The sequence below is a fragment of the Lontra canadensis genome, unplaced genomic scaffold (genome assembly GCF_010015895.1).
Source record: "Lontra canadensis isolate GAN:19392208 unplaced genomic scaffold, GSC_riverotter_1.0 scaffold142, whole genome shotgun sequence".
In the NCBI taxonomy this organism is placed as follows: Eukaryota; Metazoa; Chordata; class Mammalia; order Carnivora; family Mustelidae; genus Lontra; species Lontra canadensis.
Window position 1 is genome coordinate 1,531,898 of NW_022631136.1, and position 26,147 is coordinate 1,558,044.

General features: G+C 42.7%; 2 protein-coding genes and 1 non-coding gene across 8 annotated transcripts in view; 2 read left to right on the forward strand and 1 right to left on the reverse strand.

Moving 5' to 3' along the window:
• The first annotated feature begins 3,250 nt into the window (after nt 1–3,250).
• LOC116858818 lies at nt 3,251–3,357 on the forward strand. Its single transcript, XR_004381017.1, has one exon. It is a non-coding gene; the product is annotated as a U6 spliceosomal RNA (small nuclear RNA).
• Nucleotides 3,358–12,236: 8,879 nt separating this feature from the next.
• Nucleotides 12,237–16,577, forward strand: PSMB4 (proteasome 20S subunit beta 4). 2 transcript variants are annotated; one of them, XM_032843607.1, is made up of 7 exons: nt 12,237–12,419; nt 12,652–12,858; nt 13,179–13,325; nt 13,501–13,582; nt 13,969–14,085; nt 14,300–14,388; nt 16,471–16,577. In XM_032843607.1, the coding sequence occupies exons 1-7, from the start codon at nt 12,280–12,282 to the stop codon at nt 16,553–16,555; spliced, it is 867 nt and encodes a 288-aa protein (XP_032699498.1). In that variant the 5' UTR covers nt 12,237–12,279; the 3' UTR covers nt 16,556–16,577. The 2 variants fall into 2 exon arrangements, with proteins under 2 accessions (XP_032699498.1, XP_032699497.1); XM_032843606.1 differs by lacking the exon at nt 16,471–16,577 and adding an exon at nt 14,596–14,720.
• A 306-nt stretch (nt 16,578–16,883) lies between these two features.
• The window catches only part of POGZ (pogo transposable element derived with ZNF domain), a 46,715-nt gene continuing 37,451 nt past the window's right edge, over nt 16,884–26,147 (reverse strand). For 4 of the 5 annotated variants that reach the window (XM_032843605.1, XM_032843604.1, XM_032843602.1 and 1 more), the window contains 9 exons: nt 24,539–24,639; nt 23,866–24,012; nt 21,227–21,361; nt 20,943–21,115; nt 20,648–20,788; nt 19,909–19,965; nt 19,601–19,713; nt 19,362–19,386; nt 16,884–19,238 (listed from right to left, as the gene is read on the reverse strand). In XM_032843605.1, coding sequence (XP_032699496.1) covers nt 17,570–19,238; nt 19,362–19,386; nt 19,601–19,713; nt 19,909–19,965; nt 20,648–20,788; nt 20,943–21,115; nt 21,227–21,361; nt 23,866–24,012; nt 24,539–24,639 — 2,561 coding nt within the window. In that variant the 3' untranslated portion in view covers nt 16,884–17,569. The remainder of the gene's footprint in view (nt 19,239–19,361; nt 19,387–19,600; nt 19,714–19,908; nt 19,966–20,647; nt 20,789–20,942; nt 21,116–21,226; nt 21,362–23,865; nt 24,013–24,538; nt 24,640–26,147) is intronic. The other variant, XM_032843603.1, reaches the window with a different exon arrangement.

A 26,147-nucleotide genomic window follows, 5' to 3' on the forward strand; every position in this document is an offset into this window, starting at 1 on the left:
CTACCCAGGCACCCCCTGGGTAGCTCAGTCTTCAGCGTCTGCCTTCAGCTTGGGTCATGGACCTGGGATCGAGTCCCACATTAGGCTCCTTGCTCACTGGGGAGTCCGCTTCTCCCACTGACTGCCGCTCCCCCTGCTTGTGCTGTCTCTCTGACAAATAAATAGATAAAATCTTTAAAAAAATCAATAAAGAGAAAGAATCAAGCATTTATCCTGCCTTTTTTCTTTAACTCCTTTTTTTGAGTGGGCTCCACACTCAATATGGAGTTTGAACTCATGACCCTGAGATCAAGAGTCACATACCCTACCAACTGATCCAACCAGGCACTGCTTATCCTGCCTTTCTTATAATGTTTAGCACTGGGTAACCAAAAAGTAGATGAGGGGAAGTACCTCTTCATGAAAATATTCAAGCTACGGAATGAAAATGAAATCACAGATTTAGAATATCATTATTTTGCAACACCAAGAGAATTTATCGAACAGAAGCAATTGCTAACATCACAAAAAAGAGAGACAATCAGACACAAGGGACCTTGAATGAAAGAACACACCAGCACCTGTAGTGTTGCCAAAGGCATCAAGCCTGAGTCTGATCAGATCTCTAGATTGAGCTGCCCACATGCAGGAAATGCAGAGGAGGGAGGAAAATGTTGAGCTACACTATTAGTACACAATCAGCCAAACCCAGACTGCAGGCAGAAGGGAGGGTACACAGATCAAACATCTAGGGTCTTCAATGGATAAACTGTTAGGAAAAAAAGGGTGACAGAAGAGGAAATCTTTAGATGCAGTAATAGAAAACAGAAGATCATTTCTTCACCTCCACAAGAGGTGGAATGAAAGCAGTTCCCATCAGCTCAAGATGAGGATTAAGAGAAAGATTAGACAACACCTTCTTTTATTATGACATGTCCATTTATTTATTTATTTATTTATTTATTTTCTTTCTTTTTTATATTTTTCTTATTTATTTATTAGAGAGAGAGAGAAAGAGAGAGCATGAGAGGAGAGAGGTCGGAGCCTGATGCGGGACTCGATCCACTGACTCCAGGATCATGACCTGAGCTGATGGCAGTCACCCAACCAACTGAGCCACCCAGGAGCCCTTATTTATTTTCTTTCTTTCTTTTTTAAGTATGCTCTACACCCAACATGGGGGCTTGAACTCATGACCCTGGTATCAAGAGCTGTATACTCTAATGATTGAGTGAGCCAGGTGCCCTAGACAACAATTTGATATGAGCTGGGGAAAGGCAGGGTGTTGACAGGGCTGGGAGATCAGAGTAGTGTGCTCAGGGAAAATTAGTCACTTTTAACTAACAAAATCTTCTATGAACGTTCCTCCAGCAACCAATTTTTTTTTTTTTTTTTTTTTTTTTACTTGCTCAAGCTTTATTTTCTATTGCCCGTTAAGGGAATTATCTTTAAGCCATTTTAATTCTGTTTGAAACTCAGCAGCTTTTTTTTTTTAAGAAGGCTCCTCCCCTAGCTTGGAGCCCAATGTGGGGCTTAAATTCATGACCCTGATAGAGAAGTGAGCTGAGATCAAGAGTGAGAATGCTTAACCAATTGAGCCGCCCAGGCGCCCCTGGAACTCTGCAGATTTTAAGTTTGATGTTTTTTGCTTTCTCATTCTAAATTCATTTTTTTCCTTCTGAAATAATTTAAAATTTTAAATAATTATAACTAAAGCACTTTTAGCCTATCTTCACTATTTTACCCAACTGGACACATTCCAACCAACTGTCAAAGGGTCATCAAAAAATAATAATTCTACAGATTTTATAATGGAAATAATAAAAATAAGTGGTTTATTCTTACTCCTAACTATCCCTAAAAGGCAAGACGAAATGAAAAGACTGTTGATTTGTATATAATAATACTGAAAAGAATAACATGCCATTAAAAAGGGCTAAAGACTGAAAACAAAACAAAACTTCAAAATAGGTATCAAATCAAAGAAGTGGGAAAGACTGAAGTAGAGTGTCCCAGGAAGCATACTTACTTGATAAAACTAAAGGAATACAAGGGAATGATTATCGTAAAAATCAGGATAGTGGCTACTTTTTAGGGCAGGGAGAGAATGGTGATTGGGACTGGGTGGCATTGCTGGACAGGTTCCATTTTTTTCTTTCTTTATTCTTTCTTTTTTTGAAGATTTTATTTACTTATTTGACAGAGAGAAATCACAAGTAGGCAGAGAGGCAGGCAGAGAGAGAGGGGGAAGCAGGCTCCCTGCTGAGCAGAGAGCCTGATGCGGGGCCCATCCCAGCACCCTGAGATCATGACCTGAGCTCAAGCCAGAGATTAACCTACTGAGCCACCCAATCACCCCAAGGGTTTCATTTCTTGATCTAGATGGTAGTTTCAAGGGCGTTTGCCTTTTTTTTTTTTTAAGATTTTATTTATTACAGTGTCAGAGAGAGAGAGAGAGAGAGAGTGAGAGATCATAAGCAGGGGGAGCAGCAGGCAGAGGGAGAAGCAGACTCCCCACTGAGCATGAGCAGGGAGCCCGATGTGGGACTTGATCCCAGGACCCTCAGATCATGACCTGAGCTGAAGGCAGACACTTAACTACTGACTGAACCACCCAGGCATCCCAAGGGTGTTTGCCTTATAGTAATTCATCAAGTCATATATTTGCTTTGATGATCTTCCATATTTTATTTTTCAATGATAAAAGTAAAAACTAGATGAACTTCTGATTCCATATGTGGCTGGTTGATAATGAGTGGTGATAGATTTACACCCTAATCCCTGCAATTTGTAAATGTTACTGTATTTTGAAAAAGGGTGTTTGCAGATGTCATTAAATGAATTAGGGATGTCTGGGTGGCTCAGTTGGTAAGTATCTGGCTTTGACTTGGGTCGTGATCCCAGGGTCCTGGGATCAAGCCCCGCATCAGGCTCCCTCTGCAGTGGGGAGCCTGCTTCTCCCTCTGCTTGCTGCCTCCCATGCTTGTGCTTTCTCTCTCTGACAAATAAATAAACAAAATCTTTTAAAAAATAAAATGAGGGGCGCCTGGGTGGCTCAGTTGGTTAAGCAACTACCTTCAGCTCAGGTCATAATCCTGGAGTCCTGGGATCGAGTCCCGCATCAGGCTCCCTGCTTGGCAGGGAGTCTGCTTCTCCCGCTGACCTCTCTCCTCTCATGCTCTCTCTCTCTCTCTCTCAAATAAATGAATAAAATCTTAAAAAAAAAAAAACTTTAATTAAAAAAAAATAAATAAAAAAAAAATAAAATGAAGTGCTCGCTTCGGCAGCACATATACTAAAATTGGAAAGATACAGAGAAGATTAGCATGGCCCCTACGCAAGGATGACACACAAATTCGTGAAGCATTCCATATTTTTCAGCAATCAGACAACAAAAAGAAATTAAAGGCATCCAAATCCGCAAAGAAGAAGTCAAACTATCACTCTTTGCAGATGATATGATACTATATGTGGAAAACTCAAAAGACTCCACTCCAAAACTGCTAGAACTTGTATAGGAATTCAGTGAAGTGTCAGGATATAAAATCAATGCACAGAAATCAGCTGCATAGGGGCGCCTGGGTGGCTCAGTGGGTTAAGCCGCTGCCTTCGGCTCAGGTCATGATCTCGGGGTCCTGGGATCGAGCCCCTCATCGGGCTCTCTGCTCAGCGGGGAGCCTGCTTCCTCCTCTCTCTGCCTGCCTCTCTGCCTGCTTGTGATCTCTCTCTGTAAAATAAATAAATTAAAAAAAAATCAGCTGCATAAATCTTTACACCAACAAGACAGAAGAAAGAGAAATTAAGGAGTCAATCCCATTTACCATTGCATCCTAAACCTTAAGATACCTAGGAATAAACCTAACCAAAGAGGCAAAGAATCTATACTCAGAAAACTATAAAGTACTCATGAAAGAAATTGAGGAAGACACAAAGAAATGGAAAAATGTTCCATGCTCCTGGATTGGAAGAACAAATATTGTGAAAATGTCTATGCTACCTAAAGCAATCATTTAATGCAAGCCCTATCAAAATCCCATCCATTTTTTTCAAAGAAATGGAACAAATAATCCTAAAATCTATATGGAACCAGAAAAGACCTTGAATAGCCAAAGGAATATTGAAAAAGAAAGCCAAAGCTGGTGGCATCACAATTCCGGACTTTAAGCTCTATTACAAAGCTATTGTCATCAAGACGACAAAAACAGACACATTGATCAATGAAATAGACTAGAGAGCCCAGAAATAGACCCGCAACTCTATGGTCAACTAATCTTCGACAAAGCAAGAAAGAATGTCCAATGGAAAAAAGACAGCCTCTTCAACAAATGGTGTTGGGAAAATTGGACAGCCACATGCAGAAAAATGAAATTGAACCATTTCCTTACACCACACACGAAAATAGACTCAAAATGGATGAAGGACCTCAATGTGAGAAAGGAATCCATCAAAATCCTTAAGGAGAACACAGGCAGCAACCTCTTCGACCTTAGCAACAGCAACTTCTTCCTAGGAACATTGCCAAAGGCAAGGGAAGCAAGGGCAAAGACGAACTATTGGGATTTCATCAAGATCAAAAGCTTTTGCACAGCAAAGGAAACAGTTAACAAAACCAAAAGACAACTGACAGAATGGGAGAAGGTATTTGCAAATCACATATCAGATAAAGGGCTACTGTCCAGAATCTATAAAGAACTTAGCAAACTCAACACCCAAAGAACAAATAATCCAATCAAGAAATGGGCAGAAGACATGAACAGATATTTCTGCAAAGAAGACATCCAGATGGCCAACAGACACATGAAAAAGTGCTCCATATCACTCGGCATCAGGGAAATACAAATCAAAACCACAATGAGATACCACCTCACACCAGTCAGAATGGCTAAAATGAACAAGTCAGGAAATGATAGATGCTGGCGAGGATGCGGAGAAAGGGGAACCCTCCTACACTGTTGGTGGGAATGCAAGCTGGTGCAACCACTCTGGAAAACAGCATGGAGGTTCCTCAAAATGTTGAAAATAGAACTACCCTATGACCCAGCAATTGCACTGCTGGGTATTTACCCTAAAGATACAAACGTAGTGATCCGAAGGGGCACGTGCACCTGAATGTTTATAGCAGCAATGTCTATAATAGCCAAACTATGGAAAAAACCTAGATGTCCATCAACAGATGAATGGATAAAGAAGATGTGGTATATATACACAATGGAATACTATACAGCCATCAAAAGAAATGAAATCTTGCCATTTGCGACGACGTGGATGGAACTAGAGGGTATCATGCTTAGCGAAATAAGTCAATCGGAGAAAGACAATTATCATATGATCTCCCTGATATGAGGGAGAGGAGATGCAACATGGGGGGTTAAGGGGGTAGGAGAAGAGTAAATGAAGCAAGATGGGATTGGGAGGGAGATAAACCATAAGTGACTCTTAATCTCACAAAACAAACTGAGGGTTGCTGGGGGGAGGGGGGTTGGGAGAGGGGGGGTGGGGTTATGGACATTGGGGAGGGTATGTGCTATGGTGAGTGCTGTGAAGTGTGTAAACCTGGCGATTCACAGACCTGTACCCCTGGGGGGGGAATATATATGTTTATAAAAAATAAAATTAAAAAATAAATAAATAAATTAATTAATTAATTAAAAAAATGAAAAATTTTTAAAAAATGAAGGGTCTTTAAATGAAGAGATTATAATGGATCATCTGGGTGGGTACTCAATGCAATCGTAAGTGTCCTTGTAAGAGAAAGACAGAGGCATATTTGACCCAGAGGAGAAGGTGATGTGAAGACAGAGACAGAAAGTGATGTACCAGGGGTGCCTGGGTGGCTCAGCTGGTTAAAGCCTCTGCCTTCGTCTCAGGTCATGATCCCAAGGTCCTGGGATCGAGCCCCGCATCGGGCTCTCTGCTCAGCGGCGAGCCTGCCTCCACCTCTCTCTCTCTCTGCCTGCCTCTCTGCCTACTTGTGATCTCTGTCAAATAAATAAATAAACTCTTAAAAAAAAAAAAGAAAGTGATGTGCCCACAAACCAAGGAAACCTCTGTGTGTGTGTGTGTGTGTGTGTGTGTATGGTCTTGCTGATGCCTCAACTTCAGACTTCTGGCTTATAGAACTGTGCAAGGATAAATTCCTGTTTTGTTTTGTCTTTTTTTTTTAAGATTTTTTTTTTTTTAATTTATTTGACAGATGGAGATCACAAGCAGGCAGAGAAGCAGGCAGAGAGAGGAGGAAGCAGGCTCCCCAATGAACAGAGAGCCCGATGCGGGGCTCGATCCCAGGACCCTGGGATCATGACCTGAGCCGAAGGCAGAAGCTTTAACCCACTGAGCCACCCAGGCGCCCCTAAATTCCTGTGATTTTAAGCTACTAAGTTTGTGGTTATCTATTACAGTATCTATATGAATGCACCTGGTAAGCTGAAGGACTTGGCAGGTCAGTCCTTCTACTGCAAGAACAATCTAGATAAATTACAAAAACCTTATTTTTTTTTAAAGTACCAAAGGGCTGTGGAAGGAATGAGGTATAGGTGAAGTAAAATTCCAGCAATGAAAGAATCTTTCTGAGTTAAGCTGAGCACAGGCTGAGGCTGAAGCTTAACCCAGGCAGAATGCCTCCACTTGGGGAAGAGAACTCATCAGTTTTTGGTGGTCATTCAAAGCTGGAGTGACAAGCTGAAAACTTAGGTGGCCAGTTTATTCATGGAACATTTGCTGAACTCTAGGAATGTACAGGAGGCTGGAGAGCCAGACTACAAGCTTCTAAATGGCATACTAAATCTCCCAGTCTGGCATTATTGGTTAGGAAACAAAGACCTGCGCAGGCAGAGGAAGGACAAGAACCTCAACTGGACTCCTCCTCAAGATATCTGCCAGATTCTGAGCTGCATGGAGCAGGAACCTGGAGATCTAGCTTAATCTTCTTCAGTATTTCAGTGCTAAGGAGATGAATACCTGCCCAGTGTTCAATCAGAAGATTGTGAGGAACATGCCTGAAAAATAGGAGCGTACAGACTGAAACAGTAACCCAATCCTCATAAAGCCTAATTCCTGACTGGATTGTGGTGATCAGCACCTCACTCTAACTGCCTGAAAGGAAAAAGGGAGAACATGTTCTTTTTGGAAAAGAACATGATATGGGGGCTCTAGAATTATTCATCAATTCTAGAAGACAATAAAAAATTATTCTATTTGCACAGAAAAAAGAAACATGACCAAAACAAAAAGATCGACAGAAGAAAACTCACAAATGGTCCAGATATTAGAGTCATCATACAAGAATGTAACAGTAACTATGACTAACATATTAAGGAAAACAATGAAAATAATGGAGATCTAGAAGAAAATACAGAGAATTTAAACAGAGAATTGGAATTGATTAAAAAAAAAAAAGTCAGATGGACATTTTAGAACTGAAAAAATATACAAAATCTGAAATGAAAAATCCAATGTAAGAGTGTAACAGCAACTGGACCCAGTAGAGCATAGGATCAGTGAATTGGAAGACAGGTCAATAGAAAATAGTCCAGCTCAAGTGCAGAAATCAAAAAGAATGGAAAACAAAAATTCTGAAGCATGAGAACATGCTCAAATAAATAGCATATCTGGAGTCCAAGGAGAGAAAAGATATTGTTGAGCAAAAGCAATTATTCAAAGAGATAATGGCTGAGAATTTTTGATAATTAATGAAAGATACCAAACCACGGATTCAAGAACCTCACCAAACCCGAGGAAGATAGATACAAATAAAATCATGCCAAGGTATATCCTCCTAACACTAATGAACATCAAAGACATTGCTGAACATCTTAAAATAAGTAAAAAAAAACAAACAAACCACATTATCTTCAAAGAAACAACAGTATGACACACAGGTGACTTCTAACAAAAACAGCAGAGGTCAGTGACAATGAAATAACATCTTTAAAGTTCCAAAAGAAAACAACTGTTGGAGCGCTTGGGTGGCTCAGTTGTTAAGTGCCTGCCTTCAGCCCAGGTTACAATCCCAGGGTCCTGGAATCCAGCCCCACACTGGGCTCCCTGCTAAGGGGGAAGCCTGCTTCTCCCACTCCCTCTTCCCCAGCTTGTGTTCCCTCTCTCACTGTCTCTCTCTCTGTCAAATAAATAAGTAAAATCTTTAAAAAGAAAGAAAGGAACTACTAACCTAGATTTCTAGATGAAAGGGAAAAAAAATGCCACCATGAAAAAGTTTCTAAAAGATACTTTTACCAAAACACTTAAAAAGGAATAAAGTTGGGGGTCTTATATTTCCTGATTTCAAATCTTGCTACAAATCTACAGTAAACCAAACAGTGTGGTACTGTCACCAAGACAGATATATAGACTAATGGGATATAGCAGAGAACCCAGTAATAAAACCTCACACATATATTCGATGAATTCCATGAAATACCAAGGCCATTCACTGAGGAAAAGATAGTCTTTCCAACAAATAATGTTGAGGAAACTGGATCTCCACACGCAGAAGAATGAAGCTGGACTCTTACATTATACCATATACAAATTTAACTCAAAATGAGGAAGAGATTCAAGGGGCACCATCCTGGCTCAGTTGGTTGAGCATGTGACTCTCAATCTTGGGGTTGTGAGTTTAAGCCCTACATTAGGTGCAGAGATTAGTTAAAAATAAAATCTCGGGGCGCCTGGGTGGCTCAGTGGGTTAAAGTCTCTCCCTTCGGCTCGGGTCATGATCCCAGGATCCTGGGATCAAGCCCCGCATCGGGCTCTCTGCTCAGTGAAGAGCCTGCTTCCCCGCTTTCTCTCTGCCTCTCTCTCTGCCTACTTGTGATCTCCGTGTATCAAATAAATAAATAAAAATCTTTTAAAAATAAATAAATAAAATCTCAAAAAATTGGATAAAAACTCTAAATATAAGAGTTAAAACTAGGGGTACTTGGGTGGCTCAGTCAGTTAAGCACCTGATTCTTGATTTCAGCTCACGTCACAATCTCAGGGTCTTGGGATGGAGCCTTGTGTCAGGCTCCACAGTCAGTGAGGAGTCTGCTTGAGATTCTCTCTCTTCCCCTCCCTCTGCCCCTCCCCCTGCTCTCTCATGCTCTCTCTCAAATCAATAAATAAATCTTTTTTAAAAAAAGAAATAAAACTATAAAACTCTTAGAAGAAAACCAGGTGAAAGCTTCATAACACTGTATTTGGGGATAATTTCCTGGCTATGATCTCAAAAGTATGGGCAAGAAAAGATGAATTGATAAATAGGACTAAATCAAAATTAAAATTTCTGTGCATTGGGGCATCTAGGTGGCTTATTGGGTTAAGTGTCTGCCTTCAGCTCAAGTTCTGATCTCGGGGTCTGGGATCAAGCCCCACATCGGGATCCCTGCTCAGTGGGGTGCCTGCATCTCCCTCTCCCTTTGCCTGCTGCTCCCCCTGCTTGTGCTCTCTCTGACAAAGAAATAAAATAAAATAAAAGAATTAAAACTATAAAACTCTTAGAAGAAAACCAGGTGAAAGTTTCATAACATTGTATTTGGGAATAATTTCCTGGTTATGATCTCAAAAGTATGGGCAAGAAAAGATGAAATTGATAAATAGGCTAAATCAAAATTTAAAGCTTCTGTGCATGGGGGCGCCTGGGTGGTTCAGTGGGTTAAGCCTCTGCCTTCGACTCAGGTTGTGATCTCAGGGTCCTGGGATCGAGCCCTTCATTGGGCTCTGCTCAGCAGGGAACCTGCTTCTCCCTCCCTCTCTGCCTGCCTTCTGCCTACTAGTGATCTCTGTCTGTCAAATAAATAAATATCTTTAAAAAAAACAAACCAAAAAACTTCTGTGCATCAATGGACACTGTTGAAAGACAATCTCAGTTACCACCTTCGTGAGACTTTTAGTTTGGTGGAGAGACAGTCTTTGGACAGTGCCACACATGCTGTAAGAGAGATACTGTAGAAATGAATTCTAGAAGACAAAATATTGCAATAGTCCTCAGGGAAGACTCATAGAAGAGTGTAGCCACGGACAAGCTGGAAGCTCTTTCTTTCTCATCTTTCTGTTATACGCCCTGGGGCTAGGCCCTGAAAAGGTCAAGAAATGATTCTTAACTCTTTTGAAGGTTCAAATTCCATTTCTCCTAAAAAAGGAGAATAATGAAAATGTTTCTGAAGTGATTGTCATGACGGTTATTATTTTCCAATTTAGTATAGTTTTATTTATTTTCTGAGACTTTCAGGACATCCCCTATACCCAAAGATATCCTGACAAGTTTCAGAACCAGTCTAGGGATTGCTGACTTAAAAGCTTTAACTTTGGGGCATGTGGGAGGCTCAGCCCACTAAGCAGTCTGCTTCAGCTCAGTTCATGATCTCCAGGTCCTGGATTCGAGCCCCATTTTGGGCTGCCAGCTCAGTGGGGAGTCTGCTTCTCCCTCTCCCTCTGCTCCTCCCCCTGCTTGTGCTTGCTCTCTGTATCTCTCTCAAATGAATAAATAAAATTTTAAAAACAACAACAACAAACCTTTAACTTTGGTGGGAGCTAGACATTAATTAAACTTAAAGTAACAGCCAACCATAGCAAATGAGGCACACTTTACAAAAGACTTTCCAGAGGGGAACCTGGTTGGTTTAGTCGGTTGAGCATCTGACTCTTGATTTTGGCTTGGGTCATGATCTCCATCTAGTGAGATCAAGTCCCATGTCTCACTCTATCCTGGGCATGAAACCTGCTTAAGATTCTCCCTCTCTCCGTCTCCCACTCCTTCCTCTCTTAAAAAAAATTTTTCCCCCGGATAATATCAGACTGCTTTAAAAAGAGAAGAAAGAAACTTCCTGATTCCCCATGTTTCAGTTTAATTTACATATTATTTTCACCTCATAAGAAAAGACATGCTAGTCACCTTCTTTTAAATATTGCATCATCAAATGTTGATGGTTTGAGAGCCATTCCACTCACAGGCTGGATGATTCTAGACCCTTTCACTTTTCTTCATTTAGACTTAGCTAATCTCTGGAACTGGTACTGACCCAATAAGAGCCTTATTCTGTGACCTAAAAAGGAGACCAAAAACCAGCAAGCCAGGAAGTTGCTTCTAAACAGGGACATAGCCAGTTAATTGCTGATTGACTGATTTAAAGATCGGACGATGAAGGCTCTGGCAGCTACAAATAAGAAGGTATTCTTGTAGTTTCTGAGGAATCCCAGTGAGCCACTGTTGGGTCCCCCAATAATGGGTCCATGGTCAAAGGAGCAAGACTGATACAAAGCAAATGTCAAGCAAAGCTTTATTTCGTGCCAAGTATCAAGAATCAAACTGACCGGCAAAGAGACTGGTTGGGGCCGCCCCTTACAGAGAGGGTGACCCCTCCCTGCCTCACAGACTAACTTTTATAGAGCAAAGACCATGTGGTTGAGCCTGGCCACACATAGGTGGCCAATGAGATTGCAACACACAGAGGAAGCTGCACAGCCATGCTGGAGAGGGAACACCTGTAATTTAGTTTCACACCCATAGTCAATGGAATTTTTCTGCTGCTTAAAGGGATGGGGGGGCAGCAAGAGCATTTGACAATAAGGAAACCTTCAGACATCTGTCCAGGGTCTCATAGAGTGAGTGATTCATCTGTGATATCATACCCCAGGGCATGCACATCTATATGACTTTTTTTTTTTTTTTTTAAGATTTTTGTTTATCAGAGAGAGAACAAGCACGAGGAGCAGCAGGCACATGGGTAAGCAGGCTCCCTGCTGAGCAAGAAGCCCAATGCAGGACTTGATCCCAGGACCTCATGATCTGCGCTGAAGGTAGATGCTTAAGGGGCTGTCCCTATATGATTCCTTTTTAAATCTGAGCTTGAAGACTCAGATCTAACTTCACTTGCTCTGTGGCCAGGTAAATACGCCACAAGCTTTATTTATAAAATGGGTCCACACAAGGCTCCTCTGATATAAGAGATCCTCATTCACTGTTGACTTTATGTGGGGTTTTTAATAAAGATCCAAAAAAGGACACGAGAATTTCTGCCCCCTCAAGTGTCTTGAAGTAGCTCCCCATACCTACCTCCCAACCAACCTCCCCTTCCTCGAATTTGTGCGTCAGAACACTCTGATGTAGCCCAGACTCTACTGCGATGCGGCGAAGCGCTGCGACGTCAGACAATTCCAGCTCTCTGGGTGTTTGCCACCAACCAGGAGGATGCTTACGGACAGCTGTGACTTCATCAACATGGCTGCTGGAAGCCGCTGGCAGGAAGAAGGTGTGGCCACCGAAGGGTCACTTCCGCTTCCGTTGGCCCAGGCGCTAGCATTTCTTCTGCCACCGTGACTAAGATGGAAGCGTTTTTGGAGTCGCGGTCCAGACTTTGGGCCGGGGGTCCGGCCCCGGGGCAGTTTTACCACATCCCGCCTACTCCTGGTGCCTCCATGGAGCCGGCGTCCTCGCCTTACGGGGGTCCGATTACGCGCACGCAGTAAGTGTTCGGGGTCTTAGCCTGTACAGGGGGCGGGACGGTGAGGCCTGGTCTGGCCGGCCGGTTCTGAGGAAACCCGGGAAGGCGAGGCGGGGACGCCCGGGCCGAGAGCCCCGGAGAATGAAAGGACACACAGAAAATCAGAAACGGAACTCACTGCGTGGAAGGGAGCTGAGGCTCTTCCCTCTACCTCGTGCTTCTACCCTTGCCAGAACTCCCTTTCTCTGTCTAGGAACCCCATGGTGACCGGGACCTCGGTCTTGGGCGTTAAGTTTGAGGGTGGAGTGGTGATTGCCGCAGACATGCTGGGCTCCTACGGCTCCTTGGCTCGTTTCCGCAACATCTCTCGCATTATGCGAGTCAACGACAGCACCATGCTGGGTGCTTCCGGAGACTATGCAGATTTCCAGTATTTGAAGCAAATTCTCGGCCAGATGGTGTAAGTTATCTGGAGAATAGGGAATAGATCCCAGATGGGGAGACGAATTCACTGGTTTTTTTTTGTTTGTTTGTTTTTGGTTTTTTTTTGTTGTTGTTGTTTTAATCCCCTTAGAAGTTCTAGAGTGGAGGAGTTTGAGGCTGCAGCAGAGGACAGGGAAATTGTTGGGGGTGGAAGAAGAGAGTTTGCAATACATAGTTTTCGGCATTAGGGGGTGTAAAATGGGGAAGATTGTGGTAACTTCTTTTGGTGCGGAGGGGAGGTGGATGGAATTCCTGACTTCCATTCTTTCCCTTTTCTCATAATCAATTCCTTTTAAGGATTGATGAGGAGCTGTTGGGAGATGGACACAGCTATAGTCCTAGAGCTATTCATTCATGGCTGACCAGGGCCATGTACAGCCGCCGCTCCAAGATGAACCCGCTGTGGAACACCATGGTCATTGGAGGCTATGCTGATGGAGAGAGGTTGACTTGAAATAACTTAATTTCCCCGACTACCCAACCTCTAGTGTCCATGTAATATTGTATCTCTTCCTTCTGAGTGAATGCCACTTCTTAGACCCCATGGCCCATCTTTCAGCTAAGATACCTAAGAAAACCTAAGATGAAATGAATTCTTTGACCTCTTGTGTCCTGTTAGCTTCCTCGGCTATGTGGACATGCTTGGTGTAGCTTATGAAGCCCCTTCACTGGCCACTGGTTATGGTGCATACTTGGCTCAGGTAGGTGTGTGAGAGGGGAGGGACGACAAGGCACTGGGGACTAGTTGTTGTCTGCTTGTTCTTCCCTTGAAATTCCAACATGAGGACTAGGCTAGGATCCCTGCTGCTGGGCAGATGGCTTTCTTTGTAGTCTGGAGTCTGTATGTATTGGCACTTAACATTCCAGAGACAAAATGGTATGTCAGATATTTAGTAGACCTGTGTAAAGAGGGATGCCCTAGAATTTACCCTTTAAATCGGTGTTAGCACAGGTAAGCAGAATTCATTCTGGTGACACAGTAGGTGGACTGTCCCTTTTTAAAAAATCATTTATGCTGTGGATTTGAAACCGACGGGTATTCAGCCCCTGGTATCTCCTGTGTTTTTCCCATTTCCCACTTCCCTAGCCTCTGCTGCGAGAAGTTCTGGAAAAGCAGCCAGTCCTGAGCCAGAGTGAGGCCCGAGAGCTAGTGGAACGCTGCATGCGAGTGCTGTATTATCGAGATGCCCGTTCTTATAACCGGGTGAGGAGGGATATGAGTAATAAAGATGAGGGGACTCTAACTGGTGGGCCCTTGATAGTTGCAGTACCTGGATCTTTGCTCTTGGAAGAACTGATTGCCAAATTTCAGATTAGGGGAGGATCCCCTACTTGATCTTTGAGCAGCCCTCAGGGAGGTTGAGCACCACCTCAGGGTGGGGGTGGGCATTTTCATTGGGAGCTCTGCTTTCTTTCAGTTTCAAATTGCCACTGTCACCGAAAAAGGTGTTGAAATCGAGGGACCACTATCTGCAGAGACTAACTGGGAAATTGCTCACATGATCAGGTGATTGAAATTAAAATTACAGAATTAAAAATAAGTGGTAGAACAGTTGGGAGGCCCCTTGGCTGGCACTAAGCTGGGTTTTTCTGGAGCTCTCAACCAAAAGAATTCTTTGGGTGGAGAGGATTTTGGTAGGAGGGTAGAATTGCTTATAGGAATTAATTCCTCCCCGATGGCTTCACAATTTTATTATGCTCTCTTCCTTTTTAGTGGTTTTGAATGAAATACAGATGCATTATCCAGAATTGCAGTTGTACTCTTCTTCTAACTTTGAACTCGGCTGGTTCAAAGATACACTTTTCTATTGTAAAATAAATAAATCCTTTGAAACGCTTGCTGAGTGGTTTTACTGTCTGACTAGGTCACACCTGGAGTGAAGGTGTGAAGTACTGCCACATGCCATCTTCCTCCCTGCTCAGAGAACCCTTGGCTCTTGTAGGATTTTCTGCATGACAGTACAGGAGATCCACCACTCTATAAAAGTTTTGTATAGAGCCCAGGCTTAATCTTTGTGGGATAACAAAGTGCTTAACATTTTTCTTAAACATACCCAAGTGCTAGATTCTTAAAGATTTTCTGGTTTAATGTTGGCTGCAAATGTGATTTTAGTTAAAACACCATTTCAGAGATAGAAATGTAGCATCTAATAAAGCTGCTGTGGGTAAGGTGATTCCTAAGCAGGACCTGACAGCTTCAATCTCTCACCCATGCCACCCTCTTCACCCTTAATAGATGGAATACTAAGTATCTTGAACATTTAACTTAAATGTTTATTGTTCAAATCTAGTACCATAAAGTCTTAAAATTATGTGTTCATTTAAAGTCCTAAGTTTAGCTGTGAGTCAAATCCTTTGGGGTGTTAGCCAAATTCTCCCCAGATGGTGTTAAACCTGAATTTTAAAAATGAACACTCTAGGTGAATCTGATACGTATCCTCTCTAAAGTGCTTTGAGAAACTAGTATAGGCAGCAAACTGAAACTACTGCAGAAGTTCAGTGAGGTGAGCAAACAGATCAAAATATCCCTCCATTTTATCATCCATGTTACAACAAACTAGTAAGTGGAAAAGTAAAAGGAAATCATGAGTTTTCTATTTCAGTCTTCACATACTCAGTCTCAACACAGAAAGTAGTCAATAAATACTTGTTTATTGATTAAACGGAATTATAAAAAAACAAAAAAACTTCCTTCTACTACTAAGCCATGCGGGCGGAATCCACAAAGATAACTTCCTGGCCAAAACCCAGCTGATCCACCGTTGGTGTTATGGTCTTAAAAAAATTACCCATCAAGAAAATCATACAGTATGCAGAGGACAGGAACCCAGCTCTGCTGAGGCTGGGGCTGCTGTGGAGACTACCAAAGAGGAGGATTAGGTCATTGTAGACAGTTGACCATAGTTCTTGAACTTTCAAAGGCAAAGGGTTGACTTCAAAGTCCATACTGTCAAAATGGCATCAGGCAAAAAGCTGGGGAAGAGAAGCCCAAGAGAAGATGGATCCTCAGTTCACTTTTCAGATGCCATGGGTTCATGAAGTTGGCCAAGCTGTTTATGGGCAGGATCACTCCAGTTCACTATATTATAGTGTTCTGGGGTTAAAAAACCAAAAAAAATGGAGGTGAGGAGAAACAGGTGGTAACAAATGTCACATCTGTACCACCAGGCCCATCACATCTTGAGCATGTCCCAGTCTGTGAAAAGCCTACTAAAATAGGGTTACCTAGAAAAAAAAACATTGTTTATAAATCCATTTCCCCTCATTTTATTAAATGTCCCATTTATGTACATTTTAAAGATGAACCATTTACAAGCCTATGCAGGCTGCCTCCTTAGCTCCCAGGAGGGACATGTTGCTGAAAGCCTTGGGATGGACAGAAGGTGTAGCTGTGGGAAAGCTGGACTTGGGTTTTTGTTCCTTTTCTATGTATGATACAGTACATTTCAGTTTATAACCATGAGTACATACAGTTAAAAAAAATCCCTCATGCAAACTGTAGAAAAATTTTCTTTCCTTGAAGCTGGCAGTGAAAAATAAAGATTCATGTCTTTTTCTTTGTGCACACCCCTGTGTGTTTCTTCTTCAGGTCACAATCTTCTCTAAGCATTAAAAGAAATAAGGAAAGCCACAGGGTAAGCAGGATTTCAACAAGTGGTCTGTCTTGTTTTTAAAGTTCAACACTTAACTTCTTGCACAATTAGCTCCTGGCTGTAGGACATGTGATCTCTTGAACAGGCATACTGTCCACTTAACATGATGAAGACCCATACACTGGGAATGGCTTCCACCCTAACGCTGTAATCACCTCAGTACCTCTTGCTTGCTAATGACACATGTATGATCCTTTGTCCAGAGTGATGGTGTGAGCATGGGAAAAGGGGCTAAGATTCCAAGTGCAAAGAATATTGGTTTTGTCATGTTTTTGTTGGAGGGTGGTGAGGAAAAACAAATCTAATTCATCATCTGGATGAGAGGTGGTTTCATGCATTTTTAAAGCCAAAATTTTATATCTCAGAGTTGCTGTAGAAACCAACATCTCTGGAGAGGGAAGGAAACAAAGGAGAAGGAAGAGAGAGTTCGGTGGGATTTTTTTTTTCCATTTTCATTTTTATATAAAAGTGTTAAGACCACAATGAAAAAAGTTTTTTTTTTTATCCATATATATAATAAACCAGTTTGTGAGCTACATATTTTTGTCTTTCCCATCTTGAGAAATGTTCTCACATTGACAATGGTTGGATAGCATCATGCCCAAAGACATTGCCACACAGTAAAACAAACAAAAAAAAACAGATGCACTATGATACAGTTGAGGTAAAAGGGGAAACAAAAAACTTAACATTCGTCCACGAAGAATTTTTTTTCTTTTTCTTGATTTTGTCAGAAAAATACCAAACACAGTGATTTAAATTTAAAAAAAAAAAAAAAAAAAGTCACGAAAACCTGTTTTTAGCAGAAGTGAATGACCAATGGGCCAGCTTCTTGGCTCAGACGGGATCACTACTGGTATTCCTAATAATCCACAAATCCACAGGGAAACAGTCAACATTGGGGGGAGTGGTGGCATAAAATTAAAAAATATAAACCAAATACCCGACCTGGCATATCCCCCTTTCCCTAAGTCCCTCTAACCCCCCCTTCACACTTTCCCACCCCCACTCCACACCCGCTCATGATGCCAACACTCAAATCTCCATCAGATCTAGGTCAGCTTCTTCAAAGCCATAAAAGGACTCGGTCTCACTTTCACCCTCAAAGAGCTGGTGAAGGCTTTCAGGCTCAATTGTCTCTTCAGGAGATGACCTGGGTCGGGGAGTGGAAGCTGAGGGCTCCTCAGACTGTTCCCCACTCAGCTTCAGCTGCTCCTCGAGGGAGGCAATGAGCTCCTCCTGCATGTCAGCATTTCTCGTGGGTGAGTTAATGTTGCCATCAGGGCCAGGCAGAACACTAGCCACAAGGAAGGACCGTTGCACCAGCTCTGGACAGTCCCCAATGACACCCAGCACCTCAGCCAGCCAGACCAGCACCAGCTGAAGCAGGACGTCAGAATCACACGCAGTATCTGCCATTTCCCGGGCCTGCTCCTTCCACTTTTTGTGTAGGAAGTTCTTGACAGTTCGTTTGATGCATACATCTAACGGCTGGATTTTGGAGCTACAGCCCGCGGGGACCACTGCAGGCAAGGTGCTAGAGGCACTAAGCATAGCCAGCACCTCTTCTGACAAGTGAGTGCGATGACAGTCCATCACAAGCATGCCTTTGCTGCGCTGGCACGCGGTGTGCTTCTGCCACACTCGGGTGGACCACAGCTCCATGATCTCATCATCACTGTAGCCACTCTCCTTCGCCTCTAGCAAGATAGAGTCTGGCACATTAGCAGGCTGATCCATTTGTCCTCGGTAGAAAACCAGGGTGGGGAGGACAGTGCCATCTGCCAGAATGGCCAGCACCACATCACACCACGGTTCCCCTGTGCCCACTGTCTGCAGGGCATTCTCCTTACGGTCATCACTGCTCAGCACCTCTGTATCTAGAAACAAGGAGATCTCATCAATCGCCACAATCATGGACAAGGGTAAGTCCTGGTTGTGAATCTGTCGCTGCACGAATTCAATGAAGAGTCCTGCATTCTCCGCCACATCCTTAGGTAGGGTGTGGGCCACGGCGCGCCGGGCATGGGGAGTCAGGTGGTGCCGGAGCATGAAACGCACAGCCCACTCGTAAGAGATCTTGAACCCCCCCTCCAAAGAACGTCCTATTTTGGTGGCCTTCTGGAACAAGGTCTCCTCATTCACAGGTAGCTGTTGCTCTCGCTGGGTTAGCACCCACTCAGCCAGCTTCTCTTCTGCCTCTAAGCTCAGATATTTGCCCTCCAGATTCTCCCACTGGGAGGCCTGGAAGCGCCGAAGCCAACGCCGGATCCGTCGCTGGGGATTTCGGAAGTGTTCAGCAGCCTGTTCCGTATTGCAGCACAGGGCAAACAGTACCACTCGAAGCTTCTTCACAGACAGCTGCTCCTTCTTGCCAACCCCACCGCCACTACTGCCCCCTATTGCCTGCTCAGGCTCCTGCATGACTGGGCTCCCTTCATCCTGGTCGACATTCAGACATTCGGCCCCCTCTGCGGCCAAGGGCGGAAGGGCTAAAGGCTGGGGGTGAGTTGGGGTTGGTGGTGGGGTTGCGGTTGAGGCTGGTGATGGGAGTGCTTGGGCCATAGGAGTCGCAAGCTCTTCAGGCTCAGCTGGAGTGGCCCCCGCAGATTTCACAGTGGCAGTTTTATTAGAGGGGAAAGTAGGAGGAGTATATATATTCTTCAAGCTCCGGTCATGCACTCGGTCACGAATGTGGCCATGTCTAAAGGGTTGAAAAGAAAGCTCGGTTAAACTAGGAAAATGAAATACTAATAGTAGCAGTGATAATAATAAAAAAAGATGAAACACACTGAAAATAGAAACTAAACCATGAAGTTTCTGTTACCTTGAGTGAGACATCCAAGTGAGTCCTATAGAAAATGAGACAATAAAATGTTAACTCCGAGAAGAAATAAGCCCTCCAGTCTTATATAAATGTCAGGCTGGAATGCTTCCAATTTGGTGATGTCTACCTGAACACCAGATGAGCTAGCCTAGGTAGAGAGGCTCCTGACTCATATGGTAGAACTTATATCCTTATTTTCTTTTTCTGTTGTCCCACTAACTCCCATCTCTACTACTTACCCCGTGGCAGGATGCTGCTGGATCTGTGAGAGGGGTTGAATACCAAATGCTTGGCCATGGCATCTCCCACAGAGGTAACAAAGGTACATGAAGTGCAAGCCAGCTTGATACCACTAAGAAAAAGAATCAAGAGTATATAAAACAAATATATCAATGACACTAGGGATAAAATCTGAGGCCTAATAAAGAAAAGAGAATATCCTTTCTCCTCTTTCTCAAATTAATTCACGTACCTCCCCCAAGTTAATTAAAAGGATTTAATGTAAGAATGTGAAAAATTCAGAGACCATCACTAAGCTTTTCCTTACCTCACAGAATTTTTAAACAAAGCCAAATACTTGGGGCTCTTGCGTGGAACATGATTGCTGAGAAAGACAAAGAAAAAACAGCATGAGTTAGGGGGTTCTGATCATTAAACAAGAGATCACCAGTTTCTGACAATGCCCCAACAAAAGAGATGCCACTTTAATCCATCCTCACCTCAACCTAAGCCAGTTTTCCTACCATATTAATATTCCCTATTAATATGCATATGAATCACCAGAAGAGCTATTAAAACACACATTCTGACTCAATAGCCTGGGGTTGGGGAGGAGGGGCTGAATTTCCAACAAGCTCCCATCTATTGCTGGTGGTGTTTGGGCCACACTCTGAGTAGCAAAATCCTACAAAATCAGAGCACAGACCATCAAAGTCAAATGAACATGGGTTTGACTCTTATCCTGCTAGGAGAGATGGACAGACAGCTCTAAGAGCCGAAGGAGGGAATCAAATGAGTTCTGGAGACTCTGGAGATAAGATCACTGGTTTAACCCAGACTTACTTTTTTTTTTTTTTTTTTTTTTTTAAAGATTTTATTTGTTTATTTGACAGACAGAGATCACAAGTAGGCAGAGAGGCAGGCAGAGAGAGAGGAAGGGAAGCAGGCTCCCTGCCGAGCAGAGAGCCCGATACGGGACTCGATCCCAGGACCCTGAGATCATGACCTGAGCCGAAGGCAGCGGCTTAACCCACTGAGCCACCCAGGCGCCCCTAACCCAGACTTACTTGATCATATGGTTGGCATAGGCTCGAGAGCAGCAGGTGCTATAGCGACACAGAGAGCAGTGAACGTAAGTAGGGAAATGATTAGGGAAATCCGGAATCTCAAAGCTGCACTCCAGGCATGTCTGCCGACCCATAACACTCCTGTCGAGAAACAAGGAAAATTCCTGTTATCGCCCCAGGAGTCCTCAAATTGTGGGGGCTTCAGACAACAGATCCTGCTAAAAAGGCTAGTAGATTACACTGGCTATAGGAATAGTCGTGCCCACCCGGCCCCCAGCCTCCAGAAGGCACTGACATTTTCCTAACAGCTCTCTTCTGGATGTTGCGCCGGACAGGGGGATAAAGGAAGACAGGCAGAGGGTCCGTTGAGGAGGTCAGGGGTGTTGCCTCCTGCAAGGTGCTGGGAGGTGCATCATTGGAGGAAACAGGAACAGTGCGTGGCTGCCCTCGGGAAGCCCGGATTGTCACCTGCGAGCCAAGGGAGGGAAAAATTAGACACCAGCCATGCTAAACCTCGAATACTGATAATCTCTATTCCCCTCCTCTTGGATCTATAAGATACAGTGACAAGCCTTTTACCTTTGTGCCTGGTTTCAAACCTTCCAGCTGCTTGGGTTTACGGAAAGTTTTATGGTGCTGAAGCTTGTGTTCAATTTTGTCCTTGGCAAAGAGAAACTGCAGCCGGCATTTGTTGCAGTGATAAACATTCCTCTTCTGAAGGGGGAGAAAGAAAGAAAATCCCTTAAAGATTCCCAATAAATTTTCTTCCCTGATGAGAAGGCAGATTCATGCTAACAATCATTCCTTCCCCCTTTCTGTGGATAACTGAAAGAGGAAGAAATACACAACACCAAACCTACCATTGAGAATCATCACGTCTCATGGTCCCAAAGAAAGGCAGACTCACAGCCAGGATGACTAGGTCCTCCAACCATCTCTTCCTGACTTGGTTTAACAATGTGGATTAGTGGCTTAAGCTTTAACTTGCCCCTACTTTGTCTTTATAATGCAGACAGTGCTACCTACTTCTGGACATTCTTCTTTCTTTTTTTAAACACAGTAAAATGTACATGATGGAAAAAAAAATCATCACTTTTTATTCCATACGCCTTCACATTTTAAGTTTGCCTTCAATTCCAACCCTCCACCTCTTTGCACAGAAACAATTTGCTACTTGTTTCCTGGGTATTCTTTCAGACAGTCTATGCACATAGCCACATAATACACACACATCTCCAATCATGACCTCCCTGTTTGTCCTTTTTCTTTCTTAACATGAATAACATTATTCTTCTATACCTTTTCTATACCTTTCTATTCCTTGCTATCTTTCCTCTTAACACTTCAATATATATACATGCACCTGTTCCTGTGAGACCAGTTTGAGGATTCAGACTGCCTAGTATGGAAGTCCTTCAGAAACAGGACTCAGGTCTATGGTTTTCTTCCCAGGATAACAAGGCTCCATTACCTGAGTACAAGGGACAATTTCCAAACTGCTCTTTGCAATACACATGTGGGGGATTATAGGCAGTCACCCCTATGCAAATTAAGTGTGTGAGCCCAAGACGGAGCTCACACGTGAGAGTTCAGGCACGTGTGTGCAGACCCAGGCAAGTGTTCAGCACAGGTGCAACCATGTGGTTCTCCATTTTGTGCCTTCTCTATGTACCTTCACTCTCCTCTTCTAGTGGCTCCTTTGTTGCAGCATTTAAAACAAGGCCCTATTTATTCCATCTTTAAAACAAAACACAAAAGCAACGACAAATTCTCTTCTGCTACCTTTTTCCCTGGATGTGCCAGCCCTCAATCTTCCCCTTCTGAAACTTTAAAAAAATAAGTTGTCTCCATTTCCTCACCTCTTTTTCATTCATCCTGCTGAAATCTGACTTCCACTCTCCTAACCAACCACATGGCTCCTATCAACGTTGCTGAATTAAAGGCTGGCCTCTAAATTTCTATGGTGCTTGTCATCTTGGTGTCTATGGCTTGACATCTATGGTGCTCCAACATTCAGATCATACCCCTGACTTCAAAACACTTTCCTCCCTTCAGCTTCCTTGACATCAAGTCTCTTCTGGATTTCCTCCTAGGACTATGGTACTGTATTTGTAGAGAGAGTCTTCAGAGGTGCTAAGCCTTCATCTTATTCTTAATTGGGGGTGAAGGAATATGGCAACTTCTATGTTTAAAATCATTTGATTTATATAATTATAATTCCTAAGTATGTTTTCCACAACCCAGGCTTTTCTCCCAGGTTTCAGACCTAGATAATCTGTTTAACAGACAACTATAGCTGCTGTCCACAGACACTGCTAACTCAGAATACCCAAACATGTAATCCCCACTTCTGCCGCCAACCTTTCTTTCTACCGTGTTTCTATATCAATACATAGTTTCACCATTCATCCATTTTTCCCAAGCCAGAATTTTAGGCACTATTCCTAACTCCTTCCTCACTACCTTTACCAAATCCATCTCTAAATCATAAATACCACTTACCTTCTCAGTTATCTCTCAACACTATCCTTTCTTCATTTCAAAGCCAAAAGCTGCTACTGTCTCTCATCTAAACCAAAAGAGCCTTTGGTGTGTCCCCCTAACTCTGGTCTTGATCTCTTTCAATTCATTCTCCTATTGCAGCCAGTATAAACATAACTTAAAACAAATTTGAACTTACCACTCAAGGACTTAAAAAATCCCCTTAATGCCTCCCCAGTGACTTATAAAGTTGAAACTCCTTTTCATGGCTTATAGGATTCTCCATCACCTGTTTCCTAATTTCCAACCTTCCCCTTGTAGCCCACACTCAAACCACACTGAACTTCCTTTAATTCTTTGAACCTCCATACTGTCACTCTGTGCTTTGGGGAACACTCTTCTTTCATCCTACTTCACTTGGCTCACCCTTCCTCATACTTCAGGTCTTGAATACTCTTCTTCCAAGGAAGCTTCAGCAGGCTCCCAAAATAGGTATATGCTTTTCTTTATCTTATACTTCCCCAACACAATATTCTCCATGCTCTACTACTGGTCTTGTATATCACTAAATCCCTGGCACCTAGCTCAGTGCATGACATATAACTGCAATTTGGCAAATTTTTGCAAACATATATACAGTATCTTCTCTACCAAAATTATCTGCCTAGCTCAGCCCTGGCCCCAGCATCCATAAGACTTTAAGAATGAGAATATGGGAACTGCTTGGTGCCTGGTACCTGGTGCCTCATGTAATGCTGTTGGAATGCATTGCCATTTTTGAAGACCTTCAGGCAATAAGGGCAGAGCAGATGCCGAGTATCCTCATGGATCATCCGAAAATGGACATCTACCTCAGAGTAGAGGGAGGAGCGATATTGACACACCTGAGTCACATAAGAGGGAAAATAAGCTAAGAGTGAACAACTGAGGCCTTAAAAAAGAGGTAGCAACAAAAAGGTCAAAGTAAGTTTTCCTGAATGTACAGAAATCAAATTATTATTCTGACTCTGTAATGCAGGGCTGTTTGTGATAGATTCAGCTGTGGATTAAGATAAAAATAGGGGATGGACAAGAAAGTCTAAGAATACGTTTTGTGACTAAGAGGAGTAAAGTCTTCTTTGTCCAGCTCTACGGAGCCACTTCCGGAGACAAATTCCTGCAGTACATGTGTTTGTTCTCTGACTGGGTTCCCTGGCTGGGTACATGCACATGTTCCTTTAATGTTTTTCTCTAGTATGGAAAATCCTGAAAACAGACCCTAGATTTATTATTTCTTCTGGATCTCCCCAGAGTTCCTAAATCTGAGTGTATGCAGTAGGTATGCAGCAATGTTCATTTATGGATTCTTTGTATTCAGCCTGAGAGCAAAATGGCAAAATGGCTAAAGCTCCCTAGAGAAAAAGGCAATACCTGGCAGACATAAGGCATCTCTCCAGGCTTATGAGTATCCTTCATATGCTGGAGAAATAGTGGCTCACTCTCAAACGCCCACTCACAGATCTTGCACTTGGCTGTAAGAAGAAAAATAATCAATAAATCCACCTGAAAGTAAGACCAAAGTCCTGCTAACTCATAATCTTTATTCTCTCTGACTTCTCTATCTTCACTTTCAATAGTTGGTAAATCATTAACTCTCTTCTTTCTTTAAAATGGTTCTGTCTTAACATCTGTGTTGCTGATAACAACCAACCTTATGCCTCTAGCTCAGACTTACTATAAAGCTCCATTCTAGGTTCTGAACTATCTACAAGACATTTTAATTGGATATTCTACCACCAACTCTAATTCAACCTCCTCCTGATTCCTGGTTGTTACCCTTCTCACTTCCCCACCTCCTCCTACAGTTAGGCACTATCTCTGAGTCTACACCCCTATGTTCTGTCACCATTATTTCAGAATATATCTGGGAATTGTCATTTTTCCATTCTCAGAGACAAAAACTTGGTAGAATCCCACATGATTGCCTACTACTAATCAGGTGGCTTCCAATACCTCTCATCTCTCCAATAAATACAGTGTCTATGCTTTACATACCATTGCCAAGTGAGTTATTTTAAATTACTACACTATTTGATCCCTAAGCTCAAAGACAATGATCATCTCCTATGAATAATTCCAAACATTTACCAAATATCTCCTAAATGAGTATAAGAATTTGTCCTCAAAAGACCGACAATCATGAATAGAAGTTCTTGCCTTGTTATGAGTTGTTGAGATGATTAAACTCTGAAACTGGCATTCTGTCAAGTTTATAAGGCTGCAATTCTGAATTTTTGGTAGTAATTTGAATTGCTACATATTTTGAAATAAAGAGACAAAATAATTTTCTTATAGTCAATGGAATTATTTTCAAGTTTTTGCAAATGTAGAAATTGTAAATTTGAAGCTTTAAGAATTTGCTGGAAAATATCCAACCCCTATTCCCCAAAAGAGTGAAGCTGAAATAATTCTTTAAAGTAAACAAACAAAAACCAGGGATTCTTTTTTTTTTTTTTTAAACCAGGGATTCTTAATCTGGGGTCCATGGATAATGCCTTAGGGAACCTTGGTATCCCCTGAAATTATCTGCAGAAGAGTAAAATGTTTACATTCTGGGAAGAGGGTTCAGAAGTTTGTGTTTATCTCAAAGGGGTATGGCAACCCATTTAGAAGCACTGCCCAGAGGGCGGCTGGGTGGCTCAGTCGTTAAGCATCTGCTTTTAGCTCAGGTCAAGATCCCAGGGTCCTGGGATTCTTGCATTGGGTTCCCTGCTCAGTGGGAGGCCTGCTTCTCCCTCTCCCACTCCCCCGCTTATGTTCCCTCTCTCACTGTGTCTCTCTCTTTCAAATAAGTAAGTAAAAGCTTAAAAAAAAAAAAAAAAAAAAAAAAAAAGAAGCACTGCCTAGAGATTTGTTAGGTCTTACAAAGACACAAATAAATAAAAAAATTCCGTCTAGAAGAATTAAGAGAAGCTCTAAGATACATAAGCTGAACATTGAAAGAACAGGGGTTTGCCAGACAGAGCAACCAAGAGAAGAA